Source organism: Sabethes cyaneus, chromosome 2 (genome assembly GCF_943734655.1).
Source record: "Sabethes cyaneus chromosome 2, idSabCyanKW18_F2, whole genome shotgun sequence".
In the NCBI taxonomy this organism is placed as follows: domain Eukaryota; kingdom Metazoa; phylum Arthropoda; class Insecta; order Diptera; family Culicidae; genus Sabethes; species Sabethes cyaneus.
Genome location: NC_071354.1, coordinates 131,048,290 through 131,068,072, shown reverse-complemented (window position 1 = coordinate 131,068,072; position 19,783 = coordinate 131,048,290). Strand labels below are relative to the sequence as shown.

At 39.4% G+C, this 19,783-nt stretch overlaps 1 protein-coding gene across 1 annotated transcript in view; it reads left to right on the top strand.

The window, feature by feature from the left end:
• Window positions 1-302: 302 nt before the first annotated feature.
• LOC128736897 (GTP-binding protein RAD) overlaps window positions 303-19,783 on the top strand; it is a 90,059-nt gene continuing 70,578 nt past the window's right edge. The window contains exon 1 of the mRNA XM_053831398.1: window positions 303-509. Within this exon, the coding sequence (XP_053687373.1) occupies window positions 303-509 (207 nt within the window). The remainder of the gene's footprint in view (window positions 510-19,783) is intronic.

Genomic DNA, 19,783 nt, shown 5'->3' with positions numbered 1-19,783 from the left:
CAACATAAATATAAATGTTAATTTTACCCACACACAAAAATGGGCTCGATTTTGTTAACACTTTTTAAAATATAGAAACATCAGGTCTACACGTATTTGGAATAATTTTTTTTTAATTGTTATTATTTCTAGTAAAATACTCTCTTCTTAATAGATCGATCATTTTTATTGTTTCAGATATACACATTCTTCCGTATGAGTAGTCAGTTGTAGTGGCGATATAAACCTAATAAGCGTAATAAGCGAAGAAAAGCAATTAAAAATAGTTATTGTAATACCAGAGCTAAGAAAAATATAAACCCATGGCGATGGCAGATGATTCACCACCAAACAATCGCCCACCGTACAAAAAACGAAGCTCTTCGATATCAGCGCCAGCATGCGCTAGCATGGAAACAATCATAAGTCCGCCATCGGATACTGGAACACCTGAAGGTGGTACTCCTGGTTATCGAAGGCGTAGGCCGGCTACAAGGTCTCAAAGTGCTCGCATTACTGGACCTAGATCAGTAAGTATTATGTGTACTTATAGATACAAGCACGAGGAAATGTTTGCCATAGAACTTAAGATAAAAAAGGCGGTTCAAGACAGCTGCACTTTTGAATAGGGCTTATATTTATTTATATTTTGTATGGATATTCTTACTGCGACTCGTATTTTGATGTATTATGATATCGTCCAGGTGTTTTTCTGTATACCGCACTTCGTTTTTTTCAGTATCGCTATTGGGTACTGCTTATTCGCCGTACTTTCCTACTTTTCAATACCAATCACGCTCCTATAAGGTTTGCACGGGCGAGCATAACCTCACTTCTTTGACGTCTATCAGTGGTTTGTTTACATGGACTTAGAACATGGGTTAAAATGTTGAAACTGAATATCGCTTAAAGGCCTTAACGGCAGTCAGAAAAGCACAAAAACTGCCATTCCGAGTAGTTTGGAAGGCGAAACTGCTGGATAATACGCTTTTAAAACATTTGACTCCAATTTATGCATATCGCGTTTGCCTAACAAATAGTAAACAAACCACGAGTGGATGTCAAATGGGTGAATTGCGTTCATTCCGGTTCATTCGTGACGTCACCTTGCAAAACCTTAAGGCCCCCATACACGTACGCATATGTTGGGTTGGAAATGAACAAAATGTTGGAGGTTCATTCCGGTCGAGCGGCGAGCCGAACATTTTCTTCTGTCAGCTTGGTTCGTGGCAGTCACACACCGGCGAGCGTGTTGGACGAGCATGAATTCACCAACATTTTCGGCCAACATGTGCGTATGTGTATGGGGGCCTTTATAGTCAGGAAAAGCGATTCACAGACATAACTCGTTAAGGGAAATCCCATAAAAAATATTGTCACGCACATTTTGCCTGACTACTACTGTCTTAAGCGGAGTAGGCTGTAGGCAGTTGAAAAGAAATGTGTTAAAAGATAGACCAAGAAATGTTCTAGGAATGAATTTCTTGAACAATTTCTTATCCAATACGTACCATACAAGAAACATTATTTCACTTTTAGAGAGCGCAGTTTTACATAATATTTGATTCTGATTCGATTATTACCACTAGAAAAATGACAGATAGTTGCTTACATTGTAGTTGTCAAAATCTCTTTGGTAAATAGTACAGACGGTATATAAAGTACAGACGCGCTGAGAGAAGAACTACGTCATTTTTTTTATTATTTTATTCAAGCTGAAATTAGTCGTCATCGATTCTGCAAATTTCAAAAACAGTTTTTTTGTTTGAATCAAAAATTTTGTTCATGAAAATATATTCGCTGTGTTCAGATTGGCGAGAAGAATACAATGAATACATTTCTATAAACAAAACCCCGCTTTTGGGCCCACAAATTGCTTCCGAAATCGGGCTCTTCGACGAAAAGTTAATGACTGCTAGTTTCCCGTTAAATAGTTTTGGCAACAAGTCAGAATTGCAACGATCTCACTATGATCAGCAGTAAGTTGCGTAAATCGCGAGATATATTACGTGGAATTTAGCGGATTACGACGGATATTTTGGATCACAAAAAAGCCAATTGAAAATTTTAAATCAATATATGCTGTCTTGAGGGTCATCCTTATGTTGATAGTAAATCAATAGTTAAAATATTAGCATCTCACAAATGGATTACAAAACTTCCCAGTCTATACGAGACACAACGAGGAACCAATTTGTTTACTTTGCTTGTTTGGAGCATCGATTTGATGAACTGTCCAAATATGTATGCAAAAGAGCATGACGTCATTATATCCTAGGCGACGCTTGAAAATTTTACAGTGTTGCTGAGATGTCATTGTAGTTTTTTTTCATTGGTAGTTCTGCGAGAAGGCGCATCCGTTTACCTCTGTTTACTCTACTATCTATACCCTTCCCCGTATAAGATTTTGGCCAACCCACTATCTGCCCCTGTAAAATCTGAGTAAATTTTTTTGAAACATTGAACTTAACTTAACTGTTAAGCGTAGCTATCAATTGAGGACATCAATTTTACCAATTCGTCAAATAATTTCTTTTAAGTTTACCAAAAATATGCAAAAAGGCTTTGGATTCATCAAACTGGCGAAATATGGATCCTCTACCCTATATGCTTGACCGCACTTCAAGGTCAAGACTAAAAACATGAGGTTGGTCTAAAACTTAAATGTTTTATTTGAAAAAGTCAGAGCTTAAAGCATTTGAAACAGTCAACAAAGTTCAAACAAATTCTTAAAAATACTAAGTTTAAATACATTTATAAAATCACAAACAAAATCAATTATCTGTTGTGATTTTATTCGTAGCCCACTCACGAGCAGAACCTATTTCAGCATTGAGGTTGTCCACGGTTTGTTTTGCAAAATACAGACCGCACTCTGGGCACATGCGGCTTGCTAGATCTTTGGCAACAGAAAAACAATATATACAATGTCATAAGTAGGGGTGTGAAATTGTCAAATTGCGGACTAAACATCCATGGATGGCGACAATTTGGAACCAGCCAGGCGATCGAAATAAACAGCTAATAATAGTTAAGTTATAGCTAAAACGCAGTGTTTAACTGCTTTTTAACTAGTTTCAGTTGTTTTGAGATGAATCAACCTTTAAGAAGGTAACAGAACCTAAAGTACCAAAACCCATGAGTGGGACATGTACAATGTATGTAGTTTGACAGCCGCTCCGGGCATATAGTCTTTTTTTTGTATGCCAGAAGGCCGTTGGGTTAAAAGGCCACTGCGACAGTCTTAATGATCGTCTTTTGTGGCAGGCCCCGATTGCTGTACACAGTTTACGGACCGCTCATACCCATTGATGGAGTTGAGCGGGATAGTTGTAATCCTGTGCCCCAATTCGGTACTACATGGTTTATAAAGCCAATGACCGTTTTGGGATTTAGGTCCATACCAGATATGGAATAAGAAGGAAATTTCCTAAGAAGTTGTGCCTTGATAATGCAAGAGCTCCGCAATAGCAGGGCAGATGCGCTGAACTTTCAGGTTCAGAGTTACAAAAGCGGCAGGTGTCGGATGATACCTTACCGATATTCTTTAAATGATAAAGAGCGGGGCTGTGTCCTGTTAGGAGTCCCGTGATTGGGCGTAGTGCACTACGAGTTAAATGGAGTAGTTTTTTAGCTACTGCAGGGTTTCGGTAGATAAACTGTTTGGCTTGTCTACAACCCTGTGTTTGATTCCAACGGGATGCTATTTCTAGCTTTTCCCATGTCAGGAGTTCGCCTTTAACGGCGGATGTGGAGGTGCCCAGAAACGGTTCAGGACCAATAAATTGCTGATAGTCTTAGTAACTGGCCCTTCAAAAACCAGTCAGAAGAAGAAGAAGGCAGCCGCACCACCCCGCTGGTCGTTTACGCTGGGGTTTGACGAATGCCTTGCGGGATTGAGATAAATATTGCGCTTTATGCATCACTAGCTGACCCGACAAACTTCGTATTGCCACAAATTAAACTGTGTTGTACATAAATCGTGAATCTCGGATTCTCGGTTGACCATAACGCAGAATATAGAGTTTCGCAGAATACCATTTCGCGAAAAACCTTACGTGGGATGTACCATTTCACGGAAAATCTTTTCGTAGAAAGTACCATTTCGCAGGGGTGACCCAACTGAAGGAAAGTAATAGAGGTTAGTAGATCTAGGAAAATCTAGGAATTTTGGAATTTACGCGTTTTTTTTTACGCGAATTTCGGAATTTACGTGGTTTTTTACGCGAATTTCGGAATTTTCGCGTTTTTTACACGGTTTTGATTTACGCGGGACGTATCCTTCGCGTAAAAAACGACTTGAGTGTAGATACAAACATATATAACTGTTCTATATCAAATTTGGCTGAAAAAATGCTGAAGGAGTCACCGATTCTATCAATTTCAAAAGCAGTTTTTTTTTGGTTGAAACCAAAATTTTGTTCATGAAAATATGTTTGCTGTGTTCAGATTGAGAAGAAGAAAGCAGTATTTACATTTTAACAAACAGAACCCCGCATTTGGGCCAAAAAACTGCTTCCGAAATTGGGCTCTCCGACGAAAAGTTAATGACTGCTAATTTCCCGTTAAAGTGATTGATCGGAATTATGAACATAATTTGTTTTTCTGCTTCTAATTCCGATCACTATATCAAAGTTATAAACTGGCAAAATACAAACTAATTAAGTTGCTATTTGGATTTTAGGATTAATTGCAACATGATAACATGGTAGGATTATCGAAATTTTTTGACGTAGAACTACGTCTTACAACAGGGTGTCAACCAAAGTTTTGAGTCAAGCCACCGTCACGAAAGAATGAAAGATTTTGAACGCTAATAGCTCTTCAAATTTAAAACGGATTTTGATTAGAAACGATGCAGCAATTGTATGGCTTTCTTGAAAAGATTGTTTGCCAATCGCTAAATAGTGAAAATTAACGAAAGTTTTCAAGTTAAAAATTGTCCACACATTTTCCGTATGATAGTCTTCCTTCCCAGACACGGACGACCATTATACACACCAAGCTTGTGGCTGCTGCTGATTCAAGACAAAGAAGCAAAATGAACTTGCGTGTTTTTGGCTTACTACAGAGTACAGGATAGCCTAGGTGCTACATTCCGATTTGGAATTTTGACCTTCTGTTTTTATACGACAGACTTCGCAGCCTGTAAGAGTACGGGACAATTGTAGGTGTTACGATACCGCATATATGGCAACACTGCAAACATATTGCGCAGTTTGTTTACGTTTGGTTGAGTGTTTATACACAGTGTCAAAAGAAGATAGCTTATAGGTAAATAAAAACGCCATTGTAAAAAAGTGTTCCAAAAAGCAAAGTAGAGATTGCTGTAAAGCTATAATTCCAAAATATCGAAATAATATTACCTCTTTAACGTGTGAAATAGCACCAGGATTGCAAAATAGCTCCTGCTAAGCGGTAGAAGATAGTGTTTCGAGTGGTAAGAAAGAAGATACTTAGTGAGTTTAGTGGAAACTGAAATGTAATCAAAATCTATTTATGCTTACCGGCAGATACAGCAATCGTTAAAATTACCTGTAGCCTAAAATACTTATCTGTTAAATAATACCGCAACCAACCGTAACACTGTTGTAAGTAGCCTGAAACAAATCAAAATGCGCAAAAATGTATACTTACCTGATTGAATCCTTCGATAGTATTATCAACCGCGGAAGATAAAAATAGGGTAGCTCACCCCAAGTTGGCCTTAAACACAAATCTATTGCCAAGCCGTTAACTGAAACTGAGATCAGCGCAGGATAGAGAGAAGGTGTAAACGATCAGTGAAACCACTTCTTGTAAGTAACAAGTAATCAATTTCTAAATTTAATTTGATGAAAAAATATATATTACAGTTTGAGCATTACCGAAAAATAATCGGTTGCTACAAAAAACTGGTTCATATCCGAACATTCTCAAAAAGAAGTGACTAAAACCGTTCATAAGAGATGTCGGACGTACCCCGTGATGCACCTTCCGCTCCTAGAGCTACATCGGAGAGCGAGTTTCTGGACTTAACTATGACCCCGTGCGAGATTTGCGGCCCGTCGACGTGTGACGAGCAAATGATTGGTTGTGACAGTTGTGCGAAATGGTTCCATTCCCGTTGTGTTGGAGTCACGGAAGATTCGGTTCCGGAAAAGTGGTACTGCCAAAGTAAAGCTTGTCAGCAGGAGTACCATAAGCAGCAAAAAGATGCCCAAAGGCAGATTCGCGGTAAAAAGGCCGTCGAAGAGTCTGACAAACCCAGTGCCGCCGTACGCAAGGGCATCTCCGACATCGAACAGAGGATGATGGAGCTGGAGGAGAAGCGAAAGCGGCAGGACAAAGAGCTAGAGGCGGAAATGCTGCTGCAGCAGATGGAAAGTAGAATGCAGCGCGACTTCGAGAGAAAAAAGTTGGAAATGGAGATGAGATTGCGGGACGAAGAAGAAGAAGAAAGGAGTGCTCTGCATGAAGAGATACTGCAGAAGAAGAGGATGCAGATCGAGCGAATGAAAGCAAGTCAGCGGTCATTCGAGCAACAGGTGGCCGATCTCGACAGAGAATTGAAGGAGCTTTCTGTCATCAAAAACCCGAAGGTGGCCGCGAAACAGCCACAAAGGGTCTTTCCGAGCGAAAGCAAAAACGAAGCGCTGAAGCAGGATCAGGCGAACGCCAACAAGTTGGCTAGAGAAAGGGACGCAGTAGGGGAGTTCGATGACGATGAGTATGATGAGGACTCGGACTGCAGCCAGCACACCAATCCGTTCAGTGGCAACAATACACCGCAAAATTGCACGAAAGTGGGTGATGCCAGCCGAAACAGGCTTGGTAAACAAGTCGGACCTACACGAGCACAGCTAGTGGCAAGAAGCGGTTTGACGAGCAAGCTTCCGAAGTTTTCGGGCCATCCAAGGCAGTGGCCATTGTTTTATGCTTCCTACAAAGCATCGAACGATGCCTGTGGCTACATGAATCACGAAAATCTGGTTCGGCTGCAGGAGTGTTTGGAAGGTAGAGCATTGGAACTGGTGGCTGGTTAGCTGCTTCTCCCCGAGTCGGTTCCAAGAGTCATCGAAAAGCTACGGCGGCATTATGGGCGTCCAGAGCAACTGCTTCAAGAGTTCTTGGATCAAGTCAACGAGCTAGAACCACCAAAGCCTGACAACTTGAACAGTTTCATACCGTTTAGGAACACGGTGGAGCAGCTCTGTGAGCATTTGGAGGCTGCGGGACTTCGGCAACACCTCGTCAATCCGTTGCTAATCAAGAGTCTGGTCACAAAGATACCGGACCGCGAGAAGCGAGAGTGGGTACACTACCAAAGGCGGAATGCCGGTGGAGAACCAACACTACGAACGCTAACGGATTTCCTAATGGAAATAGTCGACGATGCCTGCGATGCGATGCGATGCGTTGACGTGCAAGATACACGTAGTTACCAGTCCAGAGGTGTTCCACAGTCTAGAATGGAGATGCCGACCGAGAGAGGTGTGTTACTCAGCCACAGTGACGTTAGCAGTTCGGGTACTATTTCAACCGAACAAAAGGAGCTGAAGCCTTGCAAAGTAGGGTAAATTAACCATTAGTGGACCAGTTAGTACTTGAGTAGTTTTCTTCCACGAATTATTTTAAACTGGTAACGCTAAACACGTAACCGATGGCACTTACAATACGAGTAACTTTCGATTAAACCTAAAAAAATATCAATTTATGTTGAAAATTTCTATATTTTGCACATTCTTTAAAACAGATTGGAATGTCCGTTTTCCGTTAATGGACCTTGTTGTTTACAATAGGATAGCGACCGGGTCCATTATAGGAATTCTAGTGTATTTTGCATGGAGAGGGTCCACTAATGGCGTCATGTTTTGCGTTGTTAACCTATAATGGACCCTCACTTGTTGAAAATATCGATTTTAAGGCATTAATAATTAAATGCAGCTAAATCTTTATAAACTGGAATGTGTGATATGTTTAGTACTTTCTGTTTCATGTCATATTTTCTCGGAAATAAGTAGCACAAGCTAATAAACGCCGAAACTGTACCGGAGGTCCATTATAGGTAAAGGGTCCACTATAGGATAACTTACCCTATGTCACAGTACTGGACACCGCCTGCGGCACTGTGATAGTTTTAGGAGAATGACGTATGATGAACGTTTAAGGGTAGTTACCCGCGGGAAACTGTGCAATGTGTGCCTGAACGAGCATGGCGGTCAGTGTAAATTTCGGATACGCTGCAACATTGACAATTGTAGAGAGCGTCACAATCCGCTAATGCACCCCGTTGGAAGCGCAGGGGGGATGAACGTGCTGGACAGGCGGACGCCAGGACCTCTGATGACTGCGTACAGAGACGTGGTACAGTGAATTTGGCGGTATTAGAGAATCTGTAAATTTAGAAATTCCAGATGTTACGGGCGGGGGTGTTACGATACCGCATATATGGCAACACTGCAAACATATTGCGCAGTTTGTTTACGTTTGGTTGAGTGTTTATACACAGTGTCAAAAGAAGATAGCTTATAGGTAAATAAAAACGCCATTGTAAAAAAGTGTTCCAAAAAGCAAAGTAGAGATTGCTGTAAAGCTATAATTCCAAAATATCGAAATAATATTACCTCTTTAACGTGTGAAATAGCACCAGGATTGCAAAATAGCTCCTGCTAAGCGGTAGAAGATAGTGTTTCGAGTGGTAAGAAAGAAGATACTTAGTGAGTTTAGTGGAAACTGAAATGTAATCAAAATCTATTTATGCTTACCGGCAGATACAGCAATCGTTAAAATTACCTGTAGCCTAAAATACTTACCTGTTAAATAATACTGCAACCAACCGTAACACTGTTGTAAGTAGCCTGAAACAAATCAAAATGCGCAAAAATGTATACTTACCTGATTGAATCCTTCGATAGTATTATCAACCGCGGAAGATAAAAATAGGGTAGCTCACCCCAAGTTGGCCTTAAACACAAATCTATTGCCAAGCCGTTAACTGAAACTGAGATCAGCGCATGATAGAGAGAAGGTGTAAACGATCAGTGAAACCACTTCTTGCAAGTAACAAGTAATTAATTTCTAAATTTAATTTGATGAAAAAATATATATTACAGTTTGAGCATTACCGAAAAATAATCGGTTGCTACAAAAAACTGGTTCATATCCGAACAGTAGGGTTAGTGCTACAAATCCTTTGACTCTTTCAATCGCGATTCGAACATGTAACGTCTAGCTTCCCGATCAGATGATTCTAACAAAAATCTTACAGAATTGTTGCTCAAGTTGATATTTCTATCAAACCTTGTTATAAATGTGATAGAAAAACTTACGACGCACAAAATTTTCTACCAAGATTCTATCTCGTTCTGTTACTTATAAATCGCTTTGTTACGATTTTGTTATACAGCAAGACAGAATACTGACTTTGGTTACTCATATGAATATGAACTAGATCAAATTGTATCATGATTGGATATATTTGTGATATGCATTGAGCAAATTTTGTTACAATTTTTGTTATTTTAACTGCTAACGACCAAGTTTATAACAAAACGCAAAGGAGACTTTGTTATAAAATACTTATTATTTAGAACTTATCCTGTTATAAAATTGATATATTCATTTGATCGGGTTATTAGACCAGTGCCGTACCTCGAGGCCAACTGAGAGGCACAGCCGTTTTGCTTTTCTAACGCTGCAAACAAGCGACAGCGACAGCGCAGTTATGAATTATCTTATTATTGTGTGTTCTTTTAATATAACAATAACATATTATATTGAGGACTTAAGTTTTTTCCTAGAACTTTGTTAATAGCTGGATACGTGAGGCAGATTTCTATACTGAAATACTCCGACTTTGGCACCGGTAAATATATTTGTTTTTGATATCGCGAAATAGCTCTCCTGCCATAAATACGGTACAGCAAGATAATATTATTATTATTATATTGTTTACCATTATTATATACCAATATGGTGTAAAAAGTTTTCTTTAATATTGGATATTTGCTTCTTTGGACTTCGCGGTTACCAGAGAGGAGCAGAAAATCACCTTCAGAGACTATGTGAAATATCAAAACGATTCACGACGAGCACATACCGCTTCGAGAAGCAAAGACTAACAGAAGACCTAATCCTTGGTTCAATGCTGATGTCCGGCGTTCTATCTTAGAAAGAGAGCTAGCATATAAAGAATGGCAACGATCTCCTTCACACTTGAAATATGCAAAACGCCAGTACTTCAAAACACTGAGAAATCGTACCAATTCATTAATCCGGCTAGCAAAAGAAGATTATTTTGAGCGATTTTTGGGCGATTGTGGAAACATTGGCGATTTGTGGAAACGGCTGAAAAGCCTAGGTGTCTGTCGTAACGTGGCATCAGTTGACTGCGACTTTGGCCCTGACGAGGTGAATAATACTTTTCTGTCTAACTGTTCACCTGTACAACATCTGTACCAGCAAGCAGCAATTGGAATGGAGCATCCCAGGAAGAAGCATTTCGATTTAAACAGGCTGAAACATGGGAAGTAATTAATTCTGTCTGGGACAGTACGTCAAACGCTGTTGGTTCTGATGGTATTCCAATAAAATTCGTCAAGATTCTTCTTCCGCTGGTCGTCGAGCAGATTTGTTTTCTGTTTAACAGAGTTATTGAAACTGCAACCTACCCCGACATCTGGAAACAAATAATCGTGCTGCCGCTTCGGAAGAAATCGCACCTGAATTCGCTAACTAATCTTAGACCAATTTCTATCCTGTGCGCTGTTTCTAAAGTTTTCGAGAAACTTATTGGACATCAAATTTCTGCTTTTCTTAAGGATAACGAATTACTTTCCGAGCATCAGGCGGGATTTCAGAAAGGACAAAGTGTGAAAACTGCGGTTTTAAAGGTCACAGACGACATTGGCCGCAAGCTGGACAAGAAAGGCGTAGGACTAGTGCTGCTGCTGGATTTCTCAAAAGCATTTGACACGGTTTCCCATTTTACGCTGTGTAAGAGCTTCTTTCACCCAGTTCACATTTTCTGCCGAGGCTGTAAGCCTTATTAGATCATATCTATCGAAACGTATGCAAACTGTATCATGTGCGGGTCGATTCTGACGATGTCCTGAAGTTTGTTTTGAAATTCCACAAGGATCTGTGCCTGGGCCTATGCTGTTCTGCTGCTATATAACGATCTTCCCAATGTGCTCAAGTACTGCTCCATCCAAATGTATGCCGATGACGTTCAGCTATACGTTCTTAGAAATGGCGTTCCTGCGGCAGAAATTGTTAGTATTGTCAATGATCATTTAAACCGGATTACCTACGAATGGCCAAAACACAAAAGGCCGAAATTACAAAAGGCATAATATATCTAATGGCCGCATCACAAAAGGCCGAACGTTATATTCGGCCGAAAATATTCACGACCTTCAACCAGCAAAACGTAGGGTAGATGCTTAAATGCTTAAATAAGGGATAATCCCTAGTAGTCAGTGAACCTAGGAAAATGCATGCACCTAAATAGAAGTGGTTTCTGCAGGGGGTTTCTGCTTCCGACGGCGGGTCACCGGCGCACACTCGCGGCCTACGGCCGTCTCTCCCTGTATCATCTAGGAAACATTTGCTACTAACACGGTAAATAGGCCTCGCACCTTACAATGAACGATGTTCATTTGCGCTTATTGGAACAAAGAACTATCAATCATCTATACTCTATAGTAAATAGTTGTGTTGCTTATTTTGTTTTTTGTTTGACTAAAGTTATTTTTTAACTACTTGCCAATTCATGTTTTTCATTGAATAGTTATTTAGGCATTCCGAAAAAAATCGGCCTATCGCGAACATTCGTGATTCGGCTATTCGTGATTCGGCCTTCCGTGACTGCTGTTGAAATTCGGCCATTTGGATTTCGGCCATTCGTGATTCGACCTTTCGGTGCCAGCCATTTAAGCAGTATATCTGCGTGGTCTAGAAAAAACGACTTGCATATAAATAACTCCAAGGGTAGTGCACTGTGGATGAGATATCGTAGAAATAATTGTTTGAATTCATCGGAAATACCTCCGGTAATCATAGATGGCCAGCCACTTCAATCTACTGCTAGTGCGATGAACTTAGGGTATCTCTTTCGTGAAGACCTTTCCTGGGATAGCATGATTAATCAGCAATGTGGTCAAATTTATGCTGTTCTACGAAGGTTGCGTTGCACCACTGCTGCAGCACCGACCGCTAGCAAGATGAAATTATTCAAGGCGCTAATCTTGCCGTGTGTATGTACTTTTCGGTGATGTAGTGCATGTAAAACCAAGCGCTGCTGCCATGAATAAACGCACGTCGCATTGAACAGATGTGTTCGATATGTATACGGTTTGAATCGTTTTCCGTCACCCATCTACAACGAAATCTCCTCGGATGTCCTTTGGACCGGCTTTTCATTCATCGTTCGTGTCTGTTTTTACACATGCTCATCACCTCGCAGTATCCTGCACCGCTTTACCAGAAGTTAACTTTTCTTCGTGGACAACGACATTAAAATTTGGTAGTTCCAGCGTACACTACCTCTGGTTACTCTAGCTTGCTGTTTGTATTGGGTGTGGCTAATTGGAACGTTCTTCCTAGATCATTAAAGCGAATACCGTCAGAAGCATTTTTTAGGAGGGGCTCACTAGATTATTGGAACCGACATTAGTATTACAAATTAGTTATTAGTATTAGTTATAAAAGAAGACTGTACAAAACTGACTCAGTAAGATCGGAGATAGCAGATAAAAAAGGCTTGCCTTACGCTATCGGACAATAAATGCAAATGAAATGAAATGAAAAACATTTTTATGATATCAAACATTACTAAAGATCCGTAAATGTCGATTTGCACCTCCGAAATTTTTACCAAACGTGCAGCTGTTCAGATTTCGGTAAAATTTTACTGATTTTTTAAGTGTGTAGGGGGAAGTCCTGTATGCTCGGACACTTTAGGATTTACAGATAAAAATCAACACTCGCGGCCTGCGGTCGTATCGCCCTGAATCATTTAGTGTTAGTAACACTAAGGAAACAAAAATCATCAATCATGTCTTCAATTTTCGTGAGATATAAAGAAGGACAACAACAAAATATATATTATAGTGACTCAACGTCTTCACATTCAACTATAAATCATCTGGAATAATAGTGTTGTGCAAAATAAATTCTTCATTCTTCTGATCAAGTGCCGAATCGCACTTTTGCCTCGCTAGTGGGATACCGCGGGGTAAAAGTGCGAAGCTCGAACTAATGAAATTAGCACAGCAGTAGCTAACAAAACCATATTATCTTCAATCTGCGATATGTTTCGGTAAGGAATGTTCTCATTTTGCACCTTTCCTATTTTGCGCTGGTGTATTGCAGCCTCCGTCAGATGGAAACTTTTCCAAACGTTTGGTTTTTGTTTCATCATCGGAAAAACATAGTTTTCCTTCGGCCAACATCTGTAGATCACACAGTTTTCTGTAGATCATCCATTTCTAGTATCTGTAATAAAGTGACTAAAGCTGTATATAATTAGCTATACATTTTTGCCTCCTCCATGAATCGAACTTTTGCCCCGTCTGTGAATCGAACTTTTACCCCGCTAAGCGCTTGACGGGGTTAGATTAAATTACGGAAAAGCGAAATATATTTTGTAAATTCTTTTCACCGTGTTTTCAAAACAGATATGTGAGTGATGTAAAATTCTGCTACGAATTTTCAACAAGTAATATCCTCCTGCTGATATCGTATTTGCCGTATAACGAAAAATTACATCAAACTCGCCCTAAAATAACATTTGCACATAACTCAGCAACTATGCTTCGTAAGCAACCAATGTTTATGTTAGATTCGAACTGTCAAAGTAGTCACCCATACATGCTAATGTAGTCAATTTATTCGGAATTTGCACCGATATATCATTGAATCGCACTTTTACCCCTCCTTACTCTGTTTAATTAAAATTAAAATTACTTCATAGCATCACATAGCAATAAGAGTTAATATTAGAAAAAATATGACAATCGAATTGTTTGCTTTGAAAAAGACTCTTTTTCTGGTAGTGGAAAAACACCAAAGTGTGTCAATCAATGGGGCAAAGAGTGTCACGTTCTTAAACAGGATGGTTTAAATTTGTAGGATTCAGCAAAATTATTTAAAATAGTGAAAAACAATTGTAATTGCATGTTCAAGTCAATCAGTGAAAATTTGGCAGTTTTCCGCAACGTGTATATAATATTTTCGACGCGCTGTTTTGAGCATTTTATCGCTTGGTCTATTTAGCAGCTCATGCGTTCTTTTCTCAATAGTTGTTATTTTATGCACACTTATGTCATATAGGTAATCTAGATTAAACGGTAGATGTTTAAAACATACTCAAAGCATGGGCGTAGCGACGGGAGGGGGAAGGGGTTTGGGGGTTCAAACCACCCCCCCCCCCCACAGAAGAAAAATTGTTCTACACTTTCGAGCTTGAAATTTCACAACCATCAACTGAAGCAACACTGCTTCGTTTCAAAGCTGGCTTTAATCTGCGTCAGTAAAACAGGTTTCACGTCAGCATGACGATCGGTTTTAAAGTTTTCACTTTCCTATCAAACATTCAGTCGAAGGTCAGTAACTTAACGCAAATAAATTGAATTTGAGTAACATTTCCTACAATATAACGCATGTAATATTTAACCTAGTCAACATCGACAAATCGTGTTCGTGCCTGACTTTCAGTTGTCGTCATTTGAAACAGTCACCAACTTCAGCTGGCGGTTGCTTGAAATATTCTGTTCAACAAACGAGACCAGTCTCTTCATGTATGATACGAAGGTAAGAGAAAGCCAGCGTCTTTTATTTGTTTGGACTATGCCGGGTTCTGGTTTGAAACACAAGAAAATTTGCGGGGCTGGTTGTACGATCTTCGTCGTCGTCGTCAGCAGTTTAGAGCCGGGATGGTTCGTGCTATTTTAAGCTTCATTCAACTCGATCTTGGGTTATTCGTCGCCCATTTCCAAGGCGTTTCAGAAGTTGTCGTCCACCGTCCACAAGGGCTCGTATAATCTCAGTGCGCATTGTCAAATCCCTAATCCAATCAGTTCAGAAGGGGGCTTATACATTGTCAGCTTCGTACGGCGGCTTATGTTTCTTGATCGTGCCGTTTTACGAAGTAGGCTTGATGTCCTGCTTGAATACGTTGCTGAATTTCCTCATTTGCGTTACTGTCCGTGGCCACCAGCGATCCCACATATACGAGCTCATCTACCATTTCTGGTTCGCCGCTGCCAACAATTGCCGCTGCCTATGGAGTTTTACAGCCTCTCCCAGCCGAGATTCGAACACACAACATACCTCGATGCCAACTGAGAGGCAAAACTGAGAGTATTTCAATTTTTTTGTCAAATGAAGAACACTGAACTTCAACCTAAATAGCTTTTAACTGAAAATAATTTCCCATTTCTTGAATAAACTGCTTAAGGTTCGGCTATGTCCGATTTTTTTTTTATAATACCCCCCCTAAGAAACTTTTCTGGCTACGCCACTGATTCAAAGCAATATTTTTCTAACTTTACATTTATACCCCTCGCCCAGACTACTGTGATACACTTTGCCCCGAAGCATGTTATTTGAATAAACATGACAATTAACGCTTGCTTGCAAATAAATAGTCTGTAAACCACTTTTATATGTAGTATCGTTAAACCCAAACAAATAATTGATTTATAATATGGGTTAAAGACATTGAATTTTTAAGTGATAACTAGTTTTTCATTTTGAAGTAACGCATAAGCGACGGTGCCAAAAATTTCAAGGGTTTTTACGGAGAAACTCATAACTTGCCGGTTATTTTTTATCCCTGGTAGAAAAAGGTACTGATAAGATGTTTTAAAGAACAATATTTCAAACTTGGATTAATATCATAGGACATAGAAAACTTCACTGACACACTTTGCCCCATCCTATATGTGAAAATAATCGGAATTTTCAATCAAACCCAAGAATAATGCATGTTTTACAGACACAATAAAAACACGACCTCTAAACTATTCTTTATTACCCAAAAATATGTTTTAAATTGGTTTCAAATAGGTGTCTCAGGATGTAATACTTGTTGTCTCACTCTTCCCACCTTTTGGTGAATAATGAGACAAACAACTAGAAGGACATAGCTTCCAAATAAATTGAACAGCTCGTTGGTAGCAATAAAGAAAAATATTTTAAAATTTTTGGAAAAAAAAGTGTATCACTGTAGACGACTCTCCCCTATCGCTCTTCGATTTTGTCGGTTCCCTGAGTGTTACTATAAGCAGTTTTTGGTGGTATTGCTATTGAATAAAGTTATTTAAAAATTTCTATTTTCTTTGTATGAGCGTCCTCCTAGAGAAGGGAGAAGTCTCGAGCCATTATATAAAAAAATCCTGCCTCCAAAAACACTTTCACACCAAATTTGGTTCCACTTGCTTGAATAGCTCTTGAGTTATGAGGAAACTCGCATTTGATTTGTATGGGAGCTCCCCCACTTAGAGGGGATAGGGGTCTCAACTCATCATAGAAAAAAATCCTGCATCCGGAATTCCCTACGTGCCAAATTTGGTTCCATTTGCTTGATTAATTCTCGAGTTATGCAGAAATTTTTGTTTCATTTGTATGGGAGCCCCCCTCTTAAAGATAAGAGTAGTCTCAATTCACCATAGAAAAAAATCCTACCTCCAAAAACCCCCACATGTCAAATTTGGTTCCATTTGCTTGTTTAGTTCTACAGTTAAGTATGAGGAAATTTGTATTTCATTTGTATGGGATTCCCCCCTCTTAAAGGGAGAAGGGGTCACAATTCATCATGGAAAAAAATCCTGCCTCATAAAAACCTCACATGTCAAATTTGATTCCATTTGCTTGATTAGTTCTCGAGTTATGCAAACATTTGTGTTTCATATGTATGGGAGCCCCCCTCCAAGAGGGGGAAGAAACAACAGCAAATGGAGAAAATTATGGTTGAAATTAGAGATACCGAGGGAGTATTTCGAAAACCGGGTTTTCGGTATTGATAAATTCAATGCCGGTAAAACAGGTAAAAGTGGGCACTTGATAAATAAAATTAAAAACTGAAGGATTTCTAGAAGATCATTCCACGATCAATGGTACGCGATTTCTTTTGGCATAATTAATTTCCAAATTCATAAAAAAGTTAAAATGAATTTAAGAACGTAAAGAGTGCTTATCATATCATCTCTTAAAAGACAACAAATTTTACTGAATAAGCTTGAGCTACTGAATAAAGAGTCAGAGAATCTGCATTCGTCATCCACTGGAAAAGGACGTGCAGTACCTAGCGGTAAATTATCTATGTGATAGGAAAACTTTTATTTCAGAACTTGCTTAGGTACTGACATTTATGTTAACCTTCTGCGGCTGAGATGCTCCAATCCCAACAATTATGCTGATGTGGTAGTCTGCTGTATATTAATAGTATTATACATACACAATTTTCTGTTATTTTTTGCTTTTCAATCAAATTTGAATATAGGTGAATGGGGTAAGTGGGACCTATCGCCATGATTTTGAAATTTCTCCATAGATTCATTTCATGTCCATTTTTGTAATTAAACCTTCGAAGTGATACCACTGAAGAGTTTCTCTGGTGCAAGAATTTTAAAATAATCATAGGAGATTACACAGTCAAATAAACCCTAACTACGCAATTGTTAGGTCTCACTTGCCTCGGGATGCCTTTTAACTTTTGAACTAAAAGTCCGATCAGTATAAAATTCAATAGCGACCTATGAAACAATTAGACTCAGGCTCCATTTTCGGTTTTTGGTTTAGTAGATGCTCATTTGACTATTGCGCATCAGCGAAACAGAATTCGGAAAAGTAGTGTAAAGGGCAGTTGTAGTGTTAATTATTATCTACAATATTGTTGAAGGAAGTACAGATTTATCTTTTGTAGAGCGCCGTAACTCTGGGGCTGCTACCCTTTGGTAATCAAATGAGCGCTCTTTTTGCTACCAAGAGGTAGCAGCCACAATTGTCAAAAACTGATTTTTTTCATCGCTTGTATCTTTTTCTGTGATGTAAATTTAGGGCCACATTCTGCAAGTCACGTCGAGTGTTACTATTTGTTTATTTGTACATCAACAGGCCTTGTGGCTGAAATGATAACCTAACCTAAAAACTACGTGCTATTGATAAAAACGATATTTCAGCACGTTACGGCTGACGTCAAATTTCAAGCTGGAGTAAAAACGGTTAAAGTGGCGTTGTAGACCGGTAATCGTGCTGAAGCTGCTGTAGTTAGTCCGTCGATTCGGTACGTGTAGAAAGTGGCTATTGCGCAATGTACGACTCCGGACGTGAATATCAAGGTTTTCCAATATATATGGGCAATCCACTCGCGAGGTCAATAAATCGGAGACAATTTTTGCTCTATTCACATCACGACGAACATGAAGGGGGTCTAGGTGGATGAGCCTACAGCGTAGTTCGTAGCTTGGCAGCTGAAAAAAAGGGTTATTCCACGGAAGTCTCCGAAGAGCAAAACGAATGAATCTCCGCTGCACTGACTCGATTCGGCTAACTCCATTTTGATAGTAGGGACTCCAAATTGGAGCACAGTATTCAAGACTGGATTGGTCTAATGCACAATAGAGAGCTTCCAAGCAGTAAACATCGTTGATGTTCTTGCCGATGCGCATAATGAACCCAAGGTTCCTGCAGGCCTTGTCCGCCGATGCCGATTTCCATGCTGAGGGAAAGACACCTGAGTTGCTCGACTAGTCTACTTTTGGTATTATGTAAGTCACATGCGACACGACTTTGTCGCGCAACTTGACCGGGTCGACCGCTAAAAAGTTAGTGACTCAACTGTCAGCAAATGACGAGTGACCTTGTTTTATTTTGGTGGCGTATTGAGCCGCTATGTTGCCTGTTCTCCCCTCACTCGACAGTGACTGAGTCGAGTTGAGTTGCTCGACGTAACTTATAGAATAGGGCCCTTAATAATATTCATGTTTTATCCCCAAACTAGATTTCATTTCCAGTTGTCGACAAAAGAACGGAGGTCCGTAGAGAAACCATCGAGATATGACCATTTCAGTGAAATCATCTCTGGAAATGTTGCCAGTAACGTCCTACCTTTATGGTCATTTTAAAACATGACCGATACTATACCAATATGGATGTCAAATTTCAAGAATTTACGACGGTGAAAAATTCTGAAGTGTGACACCTATATTGATATGGATTCGAATATTCGCTAAAACGACAATTTCTGCCGGGGTACCTAAAACCTATTACAGGGTTGTCATGGCAAGCTGCGAACCCGGAAATGCTTTCAGTGTCAGTGGTTCATAAAACTTTGAAGTTTGATGGTCATATTGATGCGTCATGTCCTAAAATGGTCAGAGCAATAAATGTTACTGATACTGATTTCACGGTAATGGCCGTGACTTGGTTATTTCTCGACGGATTTCCGTCCTTTTTTCACCAATCGGCTGGGAATGAAGTTTAGTTTTGGGACAAAATAAGAATATTATTAAATTTCCATGACAGAAAAAGATACAAGCGATGAAAAAAATCAGTTTTTGACATACCCCGTCGAATGCAGTTGGGTTCATCTAAATTTGTTTTATTTTGTGGAAGGTGCCCAGTTTATTTTATCCAACCCCTGCATTTAGACTTAGACAGTTAAATTATTTATTTATTTATTTTGTTTATTTAATACATGACGTAAGACAAGTCTTTTTTGTGTCATTAACGAATAAAACTATTTTCTAATTCTATGCAATTCTATGCAATGCTCTTCTTGGTTGACAATTTAGAGAATTATTTCAAAAATATACCC